Source organism: Cupressus sempervirens, chromosome 1 (assembly GCF_028749045.1).
Source record: "Cupressus sempervirens isolate cs-2001-9-10 chromosome 1, ASM2874904v1, whole genome shotgun sequence".
In the NCBI taxonomy this organism is placed as follows: domain Eukaryota; kingdom Viridiplantae; phylum Streptophyta; class Pinopsida; order Cupressales; family Cupressaceae; genus Cupressus; species Cupressus sempervirens.
Window position 1 is genome coordinate 571,606,744 of NC_143118.1, and position 22,674 is coordinate 571,629,417.

The 22,674-nt window shown below is 37.1% G+C and overlaps 1 protein-coding gene across 2 annotated transcripts in view; it reads right to left on the reverse strand.

Annotated features, from left to right (window-relative positions):
- Positions 1 to 1,599: 1,599 nt before the first annotated feature.
- LOC149578701 (S-adenosyl-L-methionine-dependent methyltransferases superfamily protein) overlaps positions 1,600 to 22,674 on the reverse strand; it is a 205,254-nt gene continuing 184,179 nt past the window's right edge. For both annotated transcript variants that reach the window (XM_089831198.1, XM_089831207.1), the window contains 2 exons: positions 2,255 to 2,325; positions 1,600 to 2,157 (listed from right to left, as the gene is read on the reverse strand). In XM_089831198.1, the coding sequence (XP_089687324.1) occupies positions 1,758 to 2,157; positions 2,255 to 2,325 (471 nt within the window). In that variant the 3' untranslated portion in view covers positions 1,600 to 1,757. The remainder of the gene's footprint in view (positions 2,158 to 2,254; positions 2,326 to 22,674) is intronic.

Sequence of the window (22,674 nt, forward strand, 5' to 3'; positions counted from 1 at the left end):
TGTGTTTGATATGATTGACAATATTAATGCAAATTAGGTAAAATGGTGTAAGATTGATGAGATTCAATAAACATACAATAGAAAACAAATACAAAATGCAGATCTAAAATCAAGAGAACCCATGACAAAAATCTGGAGCAAAAAGTGTCACACTATGGAACTAGGTAAATTAGTCTAATGGTGCTTAGATCAACTGAAAGTTCCACATTCTCACCTAGGAGGATCTCTAGATCTACCTACCTAAAATTTGGACAAAAAGTATTTCCTGTTCCATGTATATTTAGCTATAAAGTAAATCATGTCAAAATTGGCCGCATAAAAGAATGTCCTAGCCATGTTTCATTAATAGCAAGTAGAAGTTGGGAGGTAATCATCATATACTAAGGTTTAGCTATCTTGCATTGATACCACAGATGATAATTATTAGTGGCTATCCATAATAAGTTAGGGCATAATCAAATTTCCCTAATAATTTGCAAGCAATGGATGAGAACAATTAACTATTTACAAGTTGGACCAACTTTCACTAATAGCATGCAAGTGATAAATGTTAGGATCCATTGACTCAAAAGTTTCAATAAGCTATATAAATATCATTGATGTTCACATGTTTTTTACATTTGTACTCTACCTGATAATCACCACAAGCATTATCGGACACTAGATTCATCATCACTATTGGCAATGAATTAAAGACATTGAGCAATGGTGACATGTGGAATGCACCATCATTTCCTTTTCCAATAGGGATGGTACTTAAATGTTAAAGTGTTAGTGAGAAGTTTCGTGTATTCAGGTTGCTTCCACTTCTCATTACTCGCTAATCACTATGCTTGAGGCAATCGCCATGTATGAACAATTTGTACATGATGGTAACCTAGTGAATGCAAGTCATTATCCTATGCACCCTAGGTTATGGCATTGAGAATTTTCTCATCAATTGTCCAATAGAGTCCAATGGTTGGGATGGATATGCATTCTTGTTCATGTGGTTGGGATTGCAATGCACCTTTGCCCATGAAACCATGATCTGAGCAATCTTATTGAGGAATCATTCAAGCTTGTGATATCATCCATTAATTAGATACTTCAGATCTGCCTTGTTGATTTTTAAGCATCAGGCATGTCTCTACTATTTATATGTTCTATTAACGTAAGGTAATCATACTCTCATTTGCTCATGGATGTATTTGTAACTAGATTTCTCAACTTCTGTAATGGTCCATGTTAAGAATTTCTAATTCGTATTGCAGTTGCAATGAATTGGTCATGATATCATAAGGTAATACTAGATGCCCTTGATTGATGAAAATCACGTACCTGTATGATTCTGTCAGCAGTTGTGAGTACCATTCATTCATGGTGATAACCTTACAGGATTCTCCCATCTGCAAAAACATCATAAATGATATAGATGACTGGAAGGTAACAACAAAAAACAGATTTGTTAATATTACATTAATTCAGTAAGGTTTGTGCAGACAAAATATCTGAAGAGAACTAAGAGGGATTATTACACTCATTCTGCATTATCCTAACAATTATAAATTACTCTATTTTATTTTGAAGCCTGCATTATCTATTATCTAGACAATTCAATTATACCAATCCAACTTAAGATACTGACCCTGGTAATATTAAAATTTAGATAAAAAGTTATTTGCAAGGATAACACTACGTATCCACTTAAAATTCTTATGTGCAGTTAAAATTTTCTATTTAAAGTTCAGTTTTGTGGTTTTCATTGACAATGTATCTCAGGAATGCAGAGATGAGATCATGTACAAATTAACGGATGATCTATCAAAACTGGGCAAGTAAGGCAACAGGTTCAATGAACCCATCACTTTTGTTATATTTATAACCCTTAAGCCAGCTTCAGATGCTAATCTTAGAAAGCAATTGAATGTATCAATGTTCCTAATAACCGTTGCTATGTATGCAACAGGATGTGTATTGGTATAAAAGATGCTTGAATCTATATTTTCACTGCAACTATTATCCTGATTGCCTTCTGTGATCGTGTCCTCAAAAGAGCTTTCCTTGGAATTGGTTGTCAACTGCTTTAAATCTGAAGACCTTTTCCGCAGAAGTGCAGCCAGCACCCGTACAAGGGGTGGTACACATGAAGTATCATAAATAATATCTGCTCCTAATCTGTTGAACAGGAAATGATACCAAGAGAAAAGTAAAAATTATGTGTTAACCATCTGTTCAGAATCTCTCAAGATAGTAAACAAAAACAAGCACGCACATTACTTCTGCACCACAGTTTTGAAGGTCATCTTGAGAGGCTGACTCCCATTTTAGATGTCTGCATTCTACCTGCAATGCTCAACAGATATCCATGTATTAAAACTACAATCTTTTAAAAGCTTGGACAAAACATTTCCAAAAGGTCATCTTATCAAAAGAAACATTACACTGAATGTTAGTACACAGATTTGACAAAAAATGGATGGATATCAATGTGATCAATAAAGATCTGGTAAGCGAACCAATTATTCTTTCACTGTTTATATAATTTTGAAGTGGCTATTAGAGAACAAAGGAATAATATATCATTGACTGTTGAAGCAAAGTGGCATTTGATAGTCAAATTCTCTGGATCTGAGATCAAATACACACAAATAATAATAAAAATTGAAGTCTAATATAAAGAGTACACAAAAATGTATTATATGGGTTTAAATTTATACTTTAAAATATGGGTTGATGAAGATACCTCATTTAGCGACTCATCAATAACTACTAACCAAACTAGTATGCATCAATAACTACTAACTGAACTATTAACAACAAACCATTAAAATACGTAATATTAATACATATCAGCAAAGTAAGATTTTGGATCATATAATCTAGCTGCTATCAAACCCCCTTTGATTCTTGATCTCCATTCCATCTCGCCCCTACTGGTATTGATCAAGCAATGCTGAACCTTAATGAATCCTCCTAATGCCTAACCATTTGTTCTGCATTCCTATGTGAGTAAAACCAACCAGTCCTATATATCTAATGCTCTATGCCACTACCTCTCACAATCTAACAATCAATTTTTCTTTTCGTGCCAAAATCATATTGAATTCATCATTTACCAACATGCCTTTGACCATTTATACCACAAGCATTATAAGCAAGATACTTCATTGCCAAACTATACTGGCCACTATCCTAATGAATACTTGTACCTATAGCCCTCAAGTTCATCCTCAACCAATGACCAACTACTTTACCAAATATCAACAAGCCTCATTTTTCCTTTACATCTCTAGCACAGGTAATTCCTGTTGAAGGTATAAAACCACTCATCATGAAGACCTACTTCCACCCAACCATCAAGAGGTGGGAAGAAAAATAATATATCTCCAACAAACCAATATTACTCGTAAATATTCAAGAAAACAACCTATATTGAACACAACACACCAAACTTAAAAACATTTTTTAGAGTACCCCTTGTGCTCATCAGTTGTGCCTTTTAAAATAAATTGGGCTATCAAGGAAAACATCCAAGTTGGAGTTTTTGAGTCCAACTTTAACTTTTCCAAGGTGGTGGTAGCTGTGATCTGCTGGTTGCTAAGAAGTAGGGCCCAGATGATATCTCTCACCCAATCAGAAGACCATAAGCTTCCAAACACAAAATAGCTTGGTGTATTCCAACATAGTTGGATAAAAACTAATTTTGACAAGGCGGCCAAGGAAAAGTCGGGGCCTGCCAATTGCAAAGTACTGTTGAGAGATGACTTTGATTGGCTTCTAGCAGTGGTGGCACTGCCTCTGGGAATCCAGACCAAGCACAATGCTGAAGCAGCCACTGCTTATCATAGTTTTAAATTTGCTCATTCTCATGGGAACAAAAAAGTGTGGATTGAAGGTAACTCCCTCAACATAGTCCAATGTTTGAAGATGGCTCGAAAGCCTAGTTGGTTTATTGAAACCTTTAATCAGCTCTAGCGACGATACCTTTATATACCATATCTTTAGGGAAGGGATCATCTTGGCACATTCTTTTGCCAACAGAGAGGTCTCAAGGACTAATATGTGTTAGATGGTGAAGGAAAAACCCCCTTCTCCCTAATGTTGAAGACATCATAATGCATGATTTCCTCCATAGTCAATATGGCAATATCTCTTAACTATTTGACATTTTCCAAGATCCTTATTGGTGGTTGGGTAACTAGCCAATCAATGATGTTATTGGAAATCTCAGCCATTTAATGATTATGCAATGTCCCCATTTTTAGGTTCTCTAGAAGTTCAATTGTCATTGACTTTCAAGGTGCCAATGGGCTCAAAGGGTTTTACAAGAGTCATTATGATTAGACACTTTTGGATGTTATTTCCAACTTTTGGTTTGAGCTCCAAGATTCTTGGAGGGAGTGTCTATTTTAGGTAAGTTGTCCAATCAGATTTGTTTATCATATTTCATCATCGGGGTCAATCCTACATAGTCAAATTTCAAATCCAATGCATTTTTTTACAAGTCACTAATTGGGTTTACTTTTGAGTTATAACTAATTAATTCTAGTAAGGTTGCCATTTAATTGAATATATTTATTAGGCACCCTAGTGCTATAGCTCATTGAAAAAGGACAAAAAGTTTTAAATAATGAGAGCCTTAAAAGTGATTTTAGGCGATAAGGGCACAAATTGAGACAAAATGAACACCATAGGAGAAGGAAATTCTTTTATCCAAAATAAGAAGCTACTACATGCATTACAATAAAAACAGACCCAACGACATGCCCTATGGGCTATAATATTGTTAGATTTTGGAGAAAAACCCTTCTCATGATACCTTCTCTCAAACTCCACCAACAATTGCCTTTACACCTCAAGGGTGGGCCTTAAATAACCTATCTTAGGTTTAGTTAGGAATACAATTTATATTTTGACATTTGTCGGTTGGTGCCAAAACAGAGGTTATAGAATTCAAATTATAAGTCGGTGCAAAAAACAAAAAGGTTCTAGAAAAAGTAGTCCAACTTCCGAGAGGCATAACTTTTGATACAAGATTTTGATTGACGAACCGTTTTTGTTTCCAAAAAGCTCTTTGAGCGCTCTACAACTTTAAATACTGCACACGACCGTTCCCACTTTTTGGGGGCTGTATAAGGTCGTTTAGTGCGTCAAATTTGACTTCAAAATGTTTCTAGGTCTCCGAGCAACTTAAAACTTTCAAACCTTAAAACTCTTTGACCTGTTTCTTTTTTTGGAGCGCTTGAAATTTCAATTACAACCTTCTCTCCAACTCACACCCTCTAATTTATCATAATTATGGCTCACCAACAAAATAACCTATTTTCTGCACTTGCACGTATCCTGAGGACTGCCAAAATACCAACCTAGAAAATAATGGAAGTCCGAGAGTTGGAATCGCTATTTCGCCCAAATGGTTATCTAGAAATGCAAACACATCAGACAATAACTATCTCTAAACATGTTTTTGGGTGATACAAGGCTACCCTTACACCATTTGATGCTTCTACATCAAACACACAAGGTAATTTGAGAAGTGACCTTGTCATGTCTCAACTGGTTGTGAAAAATCCAAGCGGTCAACCTCCACCTTAGACAACCAAGTTGAGTCTTCCAGAGGTCGCACAAGTCGTCATTTCCACTTCACAAGATAGTCCTCATACTACTTGTTTCTAGTACTTTCCACACAACTATCAAGGATTTCTAAAATCTCCTACTTCCTAGAGGTAGGAATTAGACATTGCTCAAGTATCGATTCCTCCTCTATGCCACCTTGATACATTGTTAATTTTGCAATACTGAAAATAGGAGAAATGTGGATTCCATCTAGCAACTCCACCTCGTACACATTCCCTAAATCATGTTTCTTCAAAATCTTACAGGGACCAATCTTTAGCTTATTGTAGGTGCCCACTGTAAACCATTTTTTTCTCAAGTACATCATAACTTGATCCACAATTTGGAACTCCTTGTGCCTCCTCTTTTGATCTGCCCTAGCCTTATATTGCATGTTCATCCTAGTGATATGCTCACGCACTTCGTCATGTAGGTTCTTAACATATTCATCAAAACCCTATACCTCAGCAATAGTCTTGCCTCCTTGCCCCATCTTACTCAATTCTGTTGCAGTCCTTGGACTACTCTCATACATATTTTGGAATGGTGACCTACCAGTACTCCTGTTCATAGAATTATTGTATGTAATTTCTACCTATGGTAGATACCTATGGTAGAATCAAATCTCATCCTTTGGGCTTATCACCTATTAAACAAATTAGCAAATTACCCAAACTTTAGTTTACTACTTCTATTTACTGGTCAATTTTTGGGTGATGTGCAGTAGTAAACTTCTACTTCTTCCACAAGGTTCTCCAAAAATACCCAACAAACTTTGTATCTCGGTCTAAAACTATACTCTTTGAAAGACCATGTGAACCTTACCAGCTCTCTAAAGAACAAATCTGCAATGTGAACCACATCATGTGCCTTGTGGCAAGGAATGAGATGAGCATCTTTGAAAACCTGTCAACCACCACAAATATTGAATCATTACCCCTTTGTGTCCTTGGCGACCCAAGAACAAAATCCATACTAATGTCTTCCCAGGGCCTTGATGGAACAGGCAATGGTTCATAGAGTCATGTATTTTGACTTACTCCTTTAGTTGTCTAACACACTTGACAACTTTGCACAAACTTCTTCACATCTTGTGAGAACTAAGGCAAAAAACAATGTTCATTGACAATGGCAATGGTCTTATCTCAATCAAAGTGTCCTGGCATTCCTCGACTATGTTTCTCTTTGATCAAGTTCTCCCTTGTGAAACTCCTTGAAATGCACAACTAACTCCCTTTGAATAACATACCACCTTAGATCATATAGTCTAGCCACGTTGTCCTATCTAGAGTAACAAGTTCCTTGCAAGCCTTCCAAGTCTCTACAATAGGGTCTTCGATTCATTCAACCCATCTACCTCAACCTACATGTCTGTTAGTAATATTTGTCTCCTACTTAATGCATCTACAACCCTATTAGATCCCCCACTTTTGTGCTTCAATAAAAATGTATAGCTTTGCAAGAACTTGACCCATTTCAAATGCCTCTAAATCAATTTAACTAGGTTATTTAGGTATTGCAATGCCTAATGATCAGTATACAAAACAAATCCTTTTGGCTTTAATGCCTAAAGTATTGTAGAGAAATCCTAATCATAAACAAAGTACTTCTTTGCATCATTTAATTTTTCACTGAAATATACAATAGGCTTACCTTCTTGGCTAAATATGGCTCTAAGGGCACTACTATTGGCATCACAATCCACCTGAAACACCCTGTTGTAATCAAGGAGTACTAACACAGGTTGCTTTGTCACCTTCTTCTTCAACAACTCAAAACTCCTTGCAGCTCCTACACTCCACCTGAACTCTTTTCTATCCCCCTACATTATTTCAATTAGGGGTGCACAAATACTACTGAAATTGCTAATAAACTTCCGATAGAACCTAGCCAAACCATGGCAAGACCCCACCTCAATGGCAAACCTTGGGGTAGGACATTCTAGGATGTCCTTCACCTTCTTTGGGTCCATTTTGAGACCATCAGGGGAGACAACAAGCCCCAAATAGACTAACTCCCTTTTGACAAAGCTATACTTCTTCAAATCAATCAAAACTTTCTCTTCCCTTAGCTTCTCAAAGACTCTACGAATATGCAGCAAATGTTCATCTAGACCCTTACTATAAATCAAATTATCATCTAAATAAACAATAACAAATTTCCCCACAAATTTCTTCGATACCTCATTCTTAAGTCGCATGAAGGTGCTCGATGCATTGATTAGTCCAAAGGGCATGACTAACCACTCATATAGAACTTCCTTAGTCTTGAATACAGTCTTCCATTCATCACCCTCTTTGATATGTATCTGGCAATAGCCACTCTTGAGGTCTATCATTGTGAAGTACCGAGCTCCACTCAAGCAGTCCATAAGATCATCCATCCTTGGCAAGCAAAACCTGCATTTGATGGTTATCTTGTTTATGGCCCTAGAGTCTATACACATCATACACTCTTCTTCCTTCTTTGGTGCTAGTATTACAAAGGGTCTCCTGAATCAGACCTTTCCTAAACATCTCCTCAACTTGTTTGTTCAACTCCTTAGTATCAATGAAAGTCATCCTATGGGCAGCCTTGTTAGGAAAATTGGCTCTATAGACTGAATCTATTTGATGACTAATTTGCTTTACTGGTGGCAACCCCTTAAAGACATTATTAGATAGAAAATCTTTAAACTCATTTAACAGACCTAGAACCTATATTGGAACTTTCTATTACCTTCTTTATCCACCCAAGGAACTAAAGCATAACACAAGTGTTGATGTTTCATACCATCCAAAAAAATTCTTCCATCAACAAGACATACTGAATGTAGTCTTCTATTCATCACCCTCTCTGATTTGTATCTGACAATAGCTACTCTTGAGATCTATATTTGTGAAGTACTGAGCTCCACTCAAGCAGTCCATAAGATCATCCATCATTGGTAGGCAAAACCTGCATTTGATGGTTATCTTGTTTATGGCCTTAGAGTCTATAAACATCCTCCACTCTCCATCCTTCTTTGGTGCTAGTATTGCAAAGGGTCCCCCGAATCCTTTCCTCAACATCTCCTCAACTTGTTTGTTCAACTCCTTAGTCTCAATGGAAGTCATCCTATGAGCAACCTTGATAGGAAAATTGGCTCCAAAGACTAAATCTATTTGATGACTAATTTGCCTTACCGATGGCAACCCATTAGAGAAATTATCATATAGAAAATCTTTGAACTCATTTAACATACCTGAAACATCTATTGGAACTTTCCTATTACCTTCTTTATCCAGCCTAGAAACTAAGGCATAACACAAGTGTTGATGTTTCATACCATCCAAAAAAAGTCATCCATCAACAAGACATAACCTAGCATTACTGCATACCTTTTCATCTTCCTTCATTAGGCGTTTGAGTTTGTGACAAACTTTATCCTTCGTCAGAGAATAGGTGTTTGCATGACCATCATGTACAACACACCTGTCGTATTGCCACGACCTTCCCAACAACATATGACATGTATCCATCGGTATGATGTCACAAAGTACCTTATTGTGGTAGCTTCCAATTGTGAACTTCACCAAGCACTATTCATTGACCGGGACCTTGCGGTCATCCTGCACCCAGGCAATCCAGTATGGATGTGGGTGTTTCTCTCTCTTGAGCTTTAACTTCATGACCATATCCTTGTTGGCAATTTCGCTAAAGTAGACACTAGATGTTGTCATTTATGGCAACATATCTTCAGTATGAAGATGGCACACTTTGATGATTCGTTGATGGCACTCATACTTAGAAAATTGTCTAAGTATCATACTGATTATTTGGCAAAACAGATAGAGTTTTGGTTGGCGAGCTTTACCGAAGCCATAGTGGCATATGTGCACTTGAGGAATGATAGTACAGAGTATGATGATTAGGTATGCCAAAGCGCAGCTCAGTGCAAAGAGTATGGATAGAGTTATGAGCAGATTAATAGTTACGGCAGTATGCAAGGAGAACAAAGCATAACAAAGAAATGGGTATTTTGGGTTAAAGAATTGCAAAATAATTACTTAACTAGTTGGGGACGACATCCTAGATGTTAACCCCAAGTCAGCGAGTTATAATAATGCATTTTGTCTATATACACCAGGGACGCGCCCCGGCCAAAAACTCCATGATTCCAAGAAGGGGACGACCAAGAGACCAAGGAATGGGAAGGGGACATCCCCCAACCATGCCCAAAATTTGCAAATCACTAGGGGACGTCTCTGAAACTTGGGGACTTCTAGGAAAAAAGGGTCGTCCCCGGTACGGAAAGGGGGAGTCTAGAAGTCCCCTAACTGTACTGGGGACGGTTGTGAAGCTTAAATTTTTTTTTTCAAAACAAAAAGCTTTATTTTCCTTATCCTTACTTGGTCGTCCAATGGACTCTGCCTCTCCAAATGCCCTATATGGTCAAAAAAGACCACATTGTTGTTGTTTTGTCATTTGTTTGGTTTTGCATATGAAGTTGTTGTGTGTTGTAGCTAGCTAGGGTTTTCGTTCTGCAAGAAGAGGTGATTATTTTGCTTCCAAGAGCTTGAGCAGTAGTCTACTTCATTTTACTATATTTTGTTTTCTATGTTGAACTTGAACATGATGATGAAATTTTCTGACAGCCCTCTAGCCTTTGGGCATATTTAGATTTCCAGAGTTTTATGATATTGTTCACTACTAAACTTATATTTAAATATTTTTGTTCACATATTGATATGCATATTGACAATTAAATACTGGAATCGGTTATTATTTCCTAGATGTCATTCAAATCATGTATGTTAAGGTTCTATAATGTTTAAATGACATGCTTTATGCTTAGTTTCATATGAATTACATGTATATTTACAATTTGCAATGTATATTTTAAAATTTCCCTATATATATAGCTGTCCCCCCTCCCCTACCCACCAGCCCCACCCCCCACCCCCATCCCCAAAATCACCAAAAACAATTGTCGTCCCAAAAACCCACCTGCCATCCCCGTCCTAGAAACTCGAGGGAACATAGCATTTTGTAAAGTGTGTAAAAGCATGAAGGCTAACTCGACGATAATTTTGTAATTGTTAAGGTATAAAGGAAAGATTGGAAGTACAAAGTTAATGTGTTGAAAAAGTGTGAAACATATGTGATGTATGGCATGCGAATTCTGATGTATGGTCAGAGGAATGTGAACTAAAGTTTTGTGTTGAGAAGCGAATGCAATATCAGATATTGAGGATATCAACAGCAGTGTGAAAGAGGTTTTTGTATCTAACTCTTTGTCCAGATTGTGTATTGCATGTTTGGGAAGTGGGCTCATCTTGCATACATTTTGTATTTGTATAAAACAACTCCTAACAAGGTTGATGAGGCTTCTAACAAGGACCAAGACACTATACAGATGTATAATGTCCCCCATCTTTTAGACCCTAAATGGAGTTCTTAGCTTTTCGTTCTCCAAAGGCTAAGTGGAGAAATAAGGAGTAATAAATTAAATTAAAGTCAATAAATAAATAAATCTAAAGGTGACTTTATATTTAATTAATTTGATTTTCTAAAAGCACAACTAATTATTGTATTGGAAAAAGGGAAGCTTCTAGAGAGTGCATTTTTTAGAAGCACAACTAATTATTGTATGGGAAAGGGGGAAGCTTCTAGAGAGTGCAATTAAATGATATTTTATTTCCTTCTAGAAGGGTGAAGGAAAAGAGTAAATAGAGGCAAGAGCTTCATTGTTAGGCATCTGATTATTGTCAATTGCATTTGATATGAACTTGGGAGAAGAAACTAAGGGTTTTTGAATTCAGTTAGCCATTAAAGAGCGTCAATTCTTCAGTGTTTCAAACATTTGAGGTGGTGAAATATCCACTGAATTTAGCATTCTGGAGTTCTAGTTGTGCTTAAAGTTAAAGAATAACCAAAGGGTTTGAAGAATAGTGAAGGGCTGACGAGTGCAGACCTGAAGATTCATCTTTGGTAGCCATTAGTAATCGTTTTTTCCCTTGCTGCTACAGTACGCGTGAACAGTGTCACACTATAGTATTTATGCTTGATTCCGATTGCAACTTTCATCTCCATCCGTGGGCATCACTATTATCAAGTTCCTCTTGCAACTATTAGTAGTTAGCATTATAATCTTAGGCATATAATTTTGCTGTTGTAAGTGATAATTCAGAATCAGATTTCGCAATGTTGTAGTCATTATTGTAAGCCCATTTGTCTTGGCAAATTCATACCAACATTGTACATCGGAATGAATTTAAAGGAGATATATGTTGCATACCATTTGTTTGACGAAATGTCCATCTAATAGCATATATGATCAGCATAATTAGTTATATGTCAATTGTTTGTCAAAATGTCAGTTGCCTGTAGGTATGCATTCCAAATCTAATTTCCATGTATATGCATTGAAAATACCAAAAAGAATTGCACTTGCATATTAGTTCATTGTAAGAGGTGTCGTAATATCATTTGCGAACATTCTAAATTTCTTAGCATCATTCAAACTATATCAAACAATCTGAAACACACAAACATCAGAATAGAGAAAGGCAGCATACAAGTGTTTGACAATATTATTTGAGTTAAAATTAGTTAGTTTGGGCAAGGGAGATTATATTGGTATCAAAGCAATTTCCTGCCATCTTGTGGGGTAGGAAAATATTAATTATTGTCAGATTTGCTATTGCATTTGGAGTGACCAGCACTCAAGCATTTTCTAGCCATGATAGACATAGGAGGACTAACAATTCTAGAAGTTGGTGGAGTAATGAGGAAGTTAGCACGAAGATGAATGCTTTGCAAGAGAGTATGGAGAAACTTAAGCTTGATCAACAAAGATGGATAGAGAGCTTGTCGGATCCAAAGACAATTGAAAGCGCAACAAGGTATATGGTTTCCACTTTGGAAGGAAGGAAGCTCAAGTTTACCCCGACAGGAGTCCCTGATTTAGATGTACCTATATTTAGTACGACACTTGCTAGTCCTATCTGTAATGTTGACGATGGACTTATTTCACAGGGACATGCGGTTGTATCAGTGGTAGCAGAGGATAGCGGCACTAAGCTTCAGCAAGTTGAGGCTCCCAGAGTTGTTGCTATAGTTAGTACAAAGACATTTGATGCAGTTGTTACCACTAATACTTTTGGCTCTCTTGAGAACAGGATTATTATTGGAGATTTGTATGTGAGATCTCATGGTGTTGCTACAGTGGAGGAGGCAATTGCTTCCTCAGGTAGGATCGAGACATGTATAGAGTCACCCAACTATGATGTTGGTGATGTGGGTGTTTCAACGGAGTAAGTAGATGTGGGTTTATGTTCTAGTATTACTGGTTTGCAACTTGGGGTTGAGTCGTGTGTAGAGTCGGGAGCCTGCAATTGAGGCTCTGTCAGGATGTGTCAATGCAGATAGTATGGACACATTTGATGACCCATTTGATCATGCTATGAGATGTACTGGGTCTACCACCCCTTGTCAGATATTGGGTGATGACTCTAAGGAGGCTTTGGACGGGTCCCAGGATTGATGCTTATAGGATCTTACTATTGAGGTGGAAGCTGAGACATGCGAGGAGATTGATATGGAAAGGCCTTCCATTTCTTCGAATGAGTTGGTTGAGGTACATGGTAGTTGTATGTCGGATGCAAAATTGTGTGAGGAAGATAGCACACATATGAGCGATCTTGTGGTCGAGAGTTCTAATTCAATTTCCTATCTCAGTGTAGTTAGTGAGATAGAGAGCTTGCATAGGAGTCAGGGATTAAAGAGGCATCATGTGACTTGTCAGTTGAAGGTGAGTGATAGTAAAATTTCTTTAGGTCTTGAGCATTATGATGCTATTCGTCAGATGTTAGCTACATCTAGTTGGGGTGCTCCTATGTTTGATGAGCATGGTGATAGTACTCTTTCTCTAGCAGAGGTTCATGTGCTCTAAGAGGCTCTTAGGATCTTAAAGCATAGTTACTCTCAGTTGGTTGTTGACAGGTATTACCTTCTGGAGTGGGCTAGCACCTGCTATCAGATGTTGTTAAGGAAAGAGGAGGAGGTGGCTGAGCTCACCCAGGAGCTTGAGGTGACTGTGGACTCTCTTCAGTATACTCAATTGGCTCTTCAAGAGTCACAATCACAATTGAATAAGGTGACCATGGAGTTAGAACGAGTGCGGTCAACACCAACCCTAGACCCTGTTCAGTTACATATTGTGGTAGGTGGTGAGTTTTCTTATACGATTGAGGATGAGGGACGTAATGATGTGGCAAACACATTCGTCCTAGATATGAGTGTAGTATGTACAAAGGAGGTAAGAGCGTCAATGGACTCAGGCTCTCACGGTGATTTGCTTCCTTCTATTGGAAGTGAATCTATTTCTTCTCTTCATATAGCGGGTAGCATTGGACAGTTGCAATTGTCACATTTTCAGATGGATCAACTACGGATTGGGGGGGAGCATATTGATGCTTCCACATATAATTTCTACGATACTAAGCCATTCATGGAGTATTTGCTTGAGAGCTCGGGTTTGCGGGAGGTTTCATATATTATATACAAGGGTACTCTCATTCAGGGCTCTTGTGCTATACGATGATTGGTGAGGAAGATTGTAGAGACCTTGACTACAATGCTTCCTAATAGGGATTTGGTGGTTGGGTTTGTTGAGAGGGTTGCCTGAGATCCTGCCTGACCAACACTTCGAAGTCAGAGAGTGGAGCCATCTTCTGATTCTCAGTTTGATGATGATGAGATTGGGAGTTTTTATCAGCAGTACACTATGAGGAGTGCTCATCACTTTTCTTTTGACTCACAAGTAGAGGACTTGTTTTTCAACATTATGGCTAGTGACAGAAGGTTTGGTATTCATTATACCTGCAGAGGGCATACTTCTCTGCCAAGGGATGGAGATTCTAAGATATAGGGTATTGTGAAACAATTGGATGTGCTAGAGAATGAGATGAATCAAAAACACAAATAAATGACCCAACTAATTTCGAATCCGATATTTGAGAAGAGCATGATATCGTTTTTGCGAAGAGTGAAATGTAATGATAATTCATGTCAGGTTAAGTCAGATGATGTAGTGATTGGCATGAGTTTCCCGGATCATGTATTTGATGGTGATGCAGCGATAGTTAGAGTAGGAGCATGCGAGGATACTGTCATATCAACAGCCACTTCGATGTCCGTTAAGCCATCCAACGAGAATTTTAGTAGTATGCATGCGGTTGTAGATGTGTGATCTGATAATAGTACACTTGTTATTGTTGATGAGGTGAGTGATATAGTGATAGAGTCATATTATACTATCGATCAACAAAGTGTTGATGTTCACTTTACGAACAGTCCTATGTTCGACATGGATGCAACATTGTCTTATGACAATCCAATGTTTGAGGTTGATTTTAATCACTCACCTGAGTGGAGTTGGACTCAATTTTCACCATTTGCAAAAATTCAATTTTGTGTTGCGACAGTCAATAAGGTTCCTATGTCCACAGATTTTGACGTAGCTACAACTATTGTTGATACAGTTGGCATGAGTGTATATGGTTCTTCTGTAGCTACTTCTCTTCAAGGGATTGTTGTTCAAGATTCCAGTTCAGTATATATTATATGGGTGGGGACCAGGATGAAGATATTTCTTGTGGGGTTTTCTTCTAATGATATTCTAACTCCTACATCATTAGCATAGGTTTTGAGTGTTATACTGCATCTTATGTTGTTAGTCCTGATGATGTTAGTGGTATGCAGTTGGTTCAACATTGATAGGGGTATCACATACTACTTCATTTGGGATCCAAATGGAGGTTGGAGTTCATTGTGTTGCTGGATTGCTTGAGAACAAGCAATTTCAGGAAGGGTGGACTGTAATGTCCTCCATCTTTTAGACCCTCAATGGAGTTCTTAGCTTTTCGTTCTCCAAAGGCTAAGTGGAGAAATACGGAGAAATAAATTAAATTAAAGTCAATAAATAAATAAATCTAAAGGAGACTTTATATTTAATTAATTTAATTTTCTAGAAGCACAATTGATTATTGTATTGGAAAGGGGGAAACTTCTAGAAAGTGCATTTTCTAGAAGCACAACTAATTATTGTATTTGGAAAGGGGAAGCTTCTAGAGAGTGCAATTAAATAATATTTTATTTCCTTCTAAAAGGGTGAAGGAAAAGAATAAATAGAGGTGAGAGCTTCATTGTTAGGCATTTAATTATCGTCAATTACATTTGATATGAACTTGGGAGAAGCAACTAAGGGTTTCTAATTTTAGATAGCTATTGGAGAGCATCAATTCTTCAGTGTTGCAACTATTTGAGGTGGTGAAGTATCCACTGAATTTGGCATTCAGGAGAGCTTCATTCTGGAGTTCTGTTCGTGCTTAAAGTTAAGGAATAAACAAAGGGTTTAAAGAATAGTGAAGGACTAACGAGTACAGACCTGAAGATTCATCTTCGGCAGCCATTAGTAATTATTTTTTTCCTTGCTGCTACAGTACGCGTGACCAATACCTACGCTACAATAATTATGCTTAATTCCGATTGCAACTTTCATCTAAATCCGTGGGCATCACTATTATCAGGTTCCTCTTGCAACTATTAGTAGTTAGTATTGTAGTTTTACGCATATAATTTTGCTGTTGTAAGCGATGATTCATAATCAAATTTGGCATTGTTGTAGTCATTAATGTAAGCCCATTTGTCTTGGCAAATTCATAGCAATATTATACATGGGAATTAATTCAATAAAGAAGATATATTTTGCATATCATTAGTTTGACGAAATGTCCATCTAATAGCATATATGATCAGCATAATAGTTGTATGGCAATTGTTTGTCAAAATGTCAATTGGCTGTAGGTATGCATTCTATATCTAGTTTCCATGTATATGCATTGAAAATACCAAAAAGAACTGCACTTGCATATTAGTTCATTGTAAGAGGTATTGTAATATCATTTGCGAACATTCTAAAATTCTTAGCATCATTCAAACTATATCAAACAATCTGAATCACAAAAAAATCAGAATAGAGAAAGGCAGCATACAAGTGTTTGACAATATTCCCTGAGTTAAAATCAGCCAGTTTGGGCAAGGGATATTACAAGATGTAATAGAATCCTAACAGAGTCAATATGTTTAGCTAGATACTTTTGATTAGTGGACCATTTTGTGGGTAGCATCCTTACCGGGGTTTTCCCTTGGCCCAGGTTCCCCTAGTTAAGAAAATATGGTGTTATGAGGTATCTTATTGCATGGTTATGTTTATTGTTTAGCATAAATTAGTTTACTTTCATATGGAAGTAATAAGGTTATTAATATTACGTAATGACTGTCATCTAGAAATAAAAAAGAGAAAGGCATCAAACACATAAGAGAGAATCACAACCAATAGCAAAACAAACATTTGGACCAGTATCAGGTCATCAGAGTAAAGTCCAAAATAAATCTTTTTCCAAAAAAAGGTATGACATATAACTTTTAGTGAGAGCTTATATTCTTATCGACCAGGTAGATCTGGTAGAGGACACTATAATAAATGTCAAATCTCTTATAGAGAAGGACATTTGCAATCGAATGTCGGAATCCCAAATTGGATTCGAGAGAGTGATTTATAGAGAATCCCTTAGAAGAAATATATATATATTGTAGTGGTCAGTCATATGCATATGTTAGAGAAGGGACTTGGTAAGAGGTGGGATCTCTACCTTGCAAAAATTCCAAAGATTCCCGAGGCCTTAATGAAACACGTCCCATATGATGAAAAATTTAGATCTTGTAGTCACTAACTTATCTTTTCTCTAACTCGTTTAAGACTGTTTATATATATATATATTTCTTTTTTGTGTCATGCTAACATCTTGTTGCAGGTTCCAACACTTATCCTTGAGGTACATACTAGGGTCAATACATTCCCTTCTTTACTCGGTACTACATTACCATGTGGCTGCCCCACATACACCTCTTCCTTAAATGCTCCATTAAGGAAGGTGGGACTTCACGTCCATTTGAAATACCTTCCATTTGCGTTGGGCTGCAATTGTTATGACAGTGCACATAGTTTTCATTCCTTCAACAAGGGCATATGTCTTATTATAGTCTCTACTAGATTGTTGTTTTTAGTTTGTACCCCTTAACCACCAATCGTGCTTTATGCCTATCTTATTTTCCTTCAGCATTGCATTTGGTCTTATAAACCCATTTAACTCCAACAACTTCCTTTTTGGGAGGTAAATCAGTAAGCACCCAAGTTTTCTTTCTTTCTATTGCAGCTATTTCCTCATCCATGGCTTCACACCACATCTCCTCTTTCACAGCTTCTTCAAAATGAAATGATCACTATAAGAAATAATGCAAAATTGATGTTCTCATCAATATCTCCTTCATACCTTTCATCTTGGTATATCTCCCTTAGAATCTTGGTATTTCTTGGCAATAGGGAAGCAAGAGTGGGACCAAAACTCTCACTGTTGTTGTTGTTTTTGTTTCATCCAAGTTGTGTCAGGAGTCACTAGGAGCCATCTGTAACTCTCTGTGTACCGACCCGAAACTATCTAGACTCACTAGAAGCCAATTCTATGGTTGTCTGTAGCTGCTTTCCTTTTGCTATCAAGAGCTACTGGAAGTTGTCAAAAGTCATTAGTATCTATTGTTGCTTCATCTTGTTGAACATCAAACTCATCTTCTTCATTAATAATAGGCACTTTATTTGAAGTGCTTGAGAATTTATCCACCAAGCCATCCCATGACTTATTTTCAATGAACTCTACATTTCTTAAAATGATGATCTTTTTGATGACCAGGTCATATAACCTATGCCTTTGATTCTGAACTATAATCAGTGAAGATACAATTCACACCCTTGTCATCTAACTTTTTTCTTTACTCCTTTGGCACGTGTGCATATGCTACATACTCAAACACTCTCAAGTGTCGAACCGTCCATCTATGTTTGACCATGCCTCAACAGGAATCTTGTCATGGATTGCTTTTGTTGGACACCTATTTATCAAATATTTTGTTGTTGCTACAATGGCTCCCCAATATTTAGTTAGTAGAACCTTTGCCTTCATCATGCTCTTTGTCATTTCAATAATGGTCCAATTCATTTTCTCAACCACTCCATTTTGTTGCGGAGTATAACTGGCAGTAAACTCCTTGATGCCATTTTGATCGAAAAAATATTCAAAAGCACTGACGTTATACTTTCCTCCTCTATCTGACCTTAGGACTTTGACATAATGTCCACATTCTTTTCAGCTTGGGCTTTAAACCCTAAAAACTTATAAAAACTTCAGGCTTCAAACTCTAAAAACTTACCAAAAACTTCAGACTTATTTTTCATAAACTACACCCATGTCCTACCCTAATAGAAGTGTGTTGCATAGGGCCAACTAAATCAATTTGTGTCATCTCTAATGGCACCCTTGCCCTTCTAGAGTTAACAGATTTAGAGGAAAGCCTATGTTGCCTACCCAAAATACAAGCCTCACACTTGCTAGTAGACTCTACAATACATGGAAAACCATCTACCATTCTTTTCATAGACAATAAATTCAAACTAGTATAAGTAAGATGTCCATACCTAAGATGCCATAGCTTGGAGGGGTCTTCTTCATCACCCTCTTTAGAGCTGATTTTTGTTGTACTATTGTACATGCATGCTTGAGAGGTGATGCAACAGACTAACAAGAGAAACAAGTCTCTATCCTCAAAGGAAACATTTAGTTTTTTGTCATTTGGACTACTGCAGCTATTATATTTACTCCCATCTTTCTTGTGAATGACACATTTGTCATGCTCCATCAACACTTTCTAACCATTTTGAATGAGTTGTCCAACACCCATGGAATTGTGCTTCATACCTGGGACAAAATAAACATTTTGAATCTTCTTCTTCTCACCTTGCTTGGAGCGGATTATGATGGATCCTTGCCCACAACTAGAACAATTTCATTGTTCCCCATTCTAACTTCAGACTTGAAATTTCTATCAATGAAAGAAAATAAATTTTCATTTTCACGTGTGTGGTTGCTACAACCACTATCCAAATACTAGACCTCAAGGTTGCCTTTTTCACCAATGTTGCATATGATGAAGGTTGTGGGATTATTTGTTTCACCCACATTCACATCAGCCACATTTTGCACTTTTCCTTGACTAATTGCCTTGCTTTTTCCAACACTCATTTGCACAATGCCCAAATTTAAGGCAAGAATAACACTCGGCGTTGCTTTTATTAGAGTGGCGGTTCTTCTTGCCTCCCTTGGGGCTTTTTTGAGAGATGCTTGCTCCCTCATGACTGCCTTCTCATCCTTAGCTTTTACAACCTCTACCTCTAGAGCCTCATCCACAGCTATTTCTTCCTCTGAGCTTGCCTCTTGCATTGGCTTGAGCTTTGAAAGCTTGCTCTTGGGAAGATGGTGCAAATCCACTAATGTGCACATGGGTTTGGAGAGAACCCATTAACTCATCCATAGTTAGTGTGGAGAGATCCTTTGCCTCTTCAATAGTGATCACAAGACTATCAAATATTTGGGGCAAACTTCTCAATATTTTCTCCACTATTCTCTACTCGTCAAACTCCTCCATTTGACTTCAACTAGTTAAGCAAACTAGAGACTCCTGAACTAAAATCTGAAATGGACTCGTTGTCCTTCATAAGAAGATTCTCAAAGTCTCTTCGAAGCATTTGTAGCTTCACCACACGGACTTTATCAGTCCCTTTAAATTTTTAAAATTTGTTTCAAGGATATCCCATGCATCCTTTAATTAGTTAGTTGCTTCTATTTTGGGATAAATTATCTTTGTCATAATTGCTTTAATGAACCTTAATGCTTTTGCATTTTTCCTCCTTGACTTTTTCAACTGAGCTGTTTAATTGTCTGTGACAGCAGCAAATCGAGTTGATTCTATTACATCAACAAATCCACTGACCACTATGTCCCACAAATCCTTTACAACCATAATGGTTTTCATCTACTTTGCCCAAATATCATAGTTTTGTCCATTAAAGAATGGTGGTTGCTGCCAGCTCTTTCCTTCATCTCCAGTCATGTCTCCAACAGAAAAAATTTTAATACCCAGAAAAACAAGTGCCCAAACTCACAAGGATTCAGGTCCAAATAGCTCAGGTACCATATAAAACAAACAAAATCCCCAAAACTAGGAAAACACGGAGACTTGAAACTCTGATTTTTCCCGAATCCGAAAATGCACAGAAAAATAGATTAAATGCAGACAATAACAAATGACTGGAGGTGTGCAAGATTCTTTCTTGCTTTCTTTCTATTAAATTTGAAAATAAATTTTACAACTATAAATCTGAAAACTACAAACCCTGAAAATAAAACTAATGATTGAATGTACAATCTGTGAACTAGCTTGCAGCATTCTGGAGCTGCTAAGAGCTCTTACAAATCTGCTAACATAGAGCTACAGGGAATGTCAAGAGAAATCATTGCTCCCTCCACATTCATTCACAAAAACTCACACAATGTTGCTGCACACTCTGAAAATTCGTTTTGTTGCTGCTCACAAAACTGACTTAATGAAGTATGAAAAAATTCTTTCCTTTTGTCTATTTGGTGTAGACAAATCTTTCCCACAAAAATTTCAAATTTCAAACTCACCTATCAGCATTAATAAATCTGGCTGTTACTATTGTATTTTTCTGGAGATGTTAGGAGCCTGCTGAGGGTCGCTTTCAACAAAAACATTTACTCACTGCTATTGACTTTTGGCAGCTTGTGACAGATATGTGGGTGTCAATGACCCAGGGAAAAGACAATTTATTTTTAAATTCCAAAATCAAAAAATAATTCCCTAGGTATCTAACTAGTGTTGTTTGTGTGGGGTAAGTTCCTAATCATGACTTTCACATTGCTTCTCACTATGGCTGGCGAAAGGAATAGGTTACAGCCTATAATCACTAGTGATATAAAAAGAATCTCAAGGGTTCCACCACAAAGAAATCAAATAATCTGAATAATATAAATCAGTTCAAGAAACCCCTCATATATTTTTTCCTCCAAACATTCTATAATCCTAAGTTACCGATGCGTCAAGGAATAGGGGGGATGCGGATGCGGATGGGTTTTGGTGTACAGACATGGGAGGATGCATGGGGGATACTGCTAGGAATCATGCCCTTCTCCTGCAGATGCGTGCAGGTGCTTGGGAGAGCATCTTGAGAACATCGGTTGAGCATCCGGGCAAATCCTGTGAGCATCCGGATGCTTTGACCAGCCAGTCACTTAAATGACTTGATAAAACATGTGCTTAATATGTTTTTTTATTATATTTTTTTCTCCTATTTGCCTCACAACCCTAAAACGGCCCTAAAAGAGGCCATTCATCGCCCATTCTTCCCATTTTGTTTGTAGCTGGGCTCTCTTCTCATTTGGTCTCCATTGTAGCATTTTGAAAGCAAGGTCATTAGTTTTGAAGAGGATCATTTGTAAGGTGTCTATTGAGCTTCCACAAAGAACAATTAAGCATCTAAGGTAAGCATTTGATCCATTTGATGAGCTTTTTTACTGATTTTTTTTTAGATCGTCATGAATCTTTCAAGTTTTGGAAGAATTTTTTCAAGATTTTTCAATTTTTTTTTTAAAGAAATGAAGGAATAAGTGTAGCCATCTTTTTTTAGTATTTTTGTATTGTATATTTGCACTTGTATGTTTCATGTTCATAGTTTTCTTTAACATTTCTAAGTTATTTTTTCTATTTTCTTATTAGATTCATAGTTTCTATTGTGCAAGAATGACCAATACTGATAGTCAAAGTTCAGCAGCAAGGAAAGCTGAACGAAGTGATAACTTTAATATTGATGTGGCATCTCCATTATGGAAATGCAATGTATGTCATAGTAAACCATTCATGAGCTCATATTCTCGAGTCAAAGCTCATTTTATGGTCCCTAATCGTAAAGGAATAGCATTGTGCAAGGAAAGTAAAAATGGAAAAAGGTTGAGAGATGCACAGTTAGCCGGATTCATAAAAGAACAAGAGGTGGTTGATAGTGAGCAAATCAAAAACAAGTTTGTACAAACCTTTATCTACAAAGAGCAAAGTGAATGTGCCGACCGATCATGTTGTATCCTC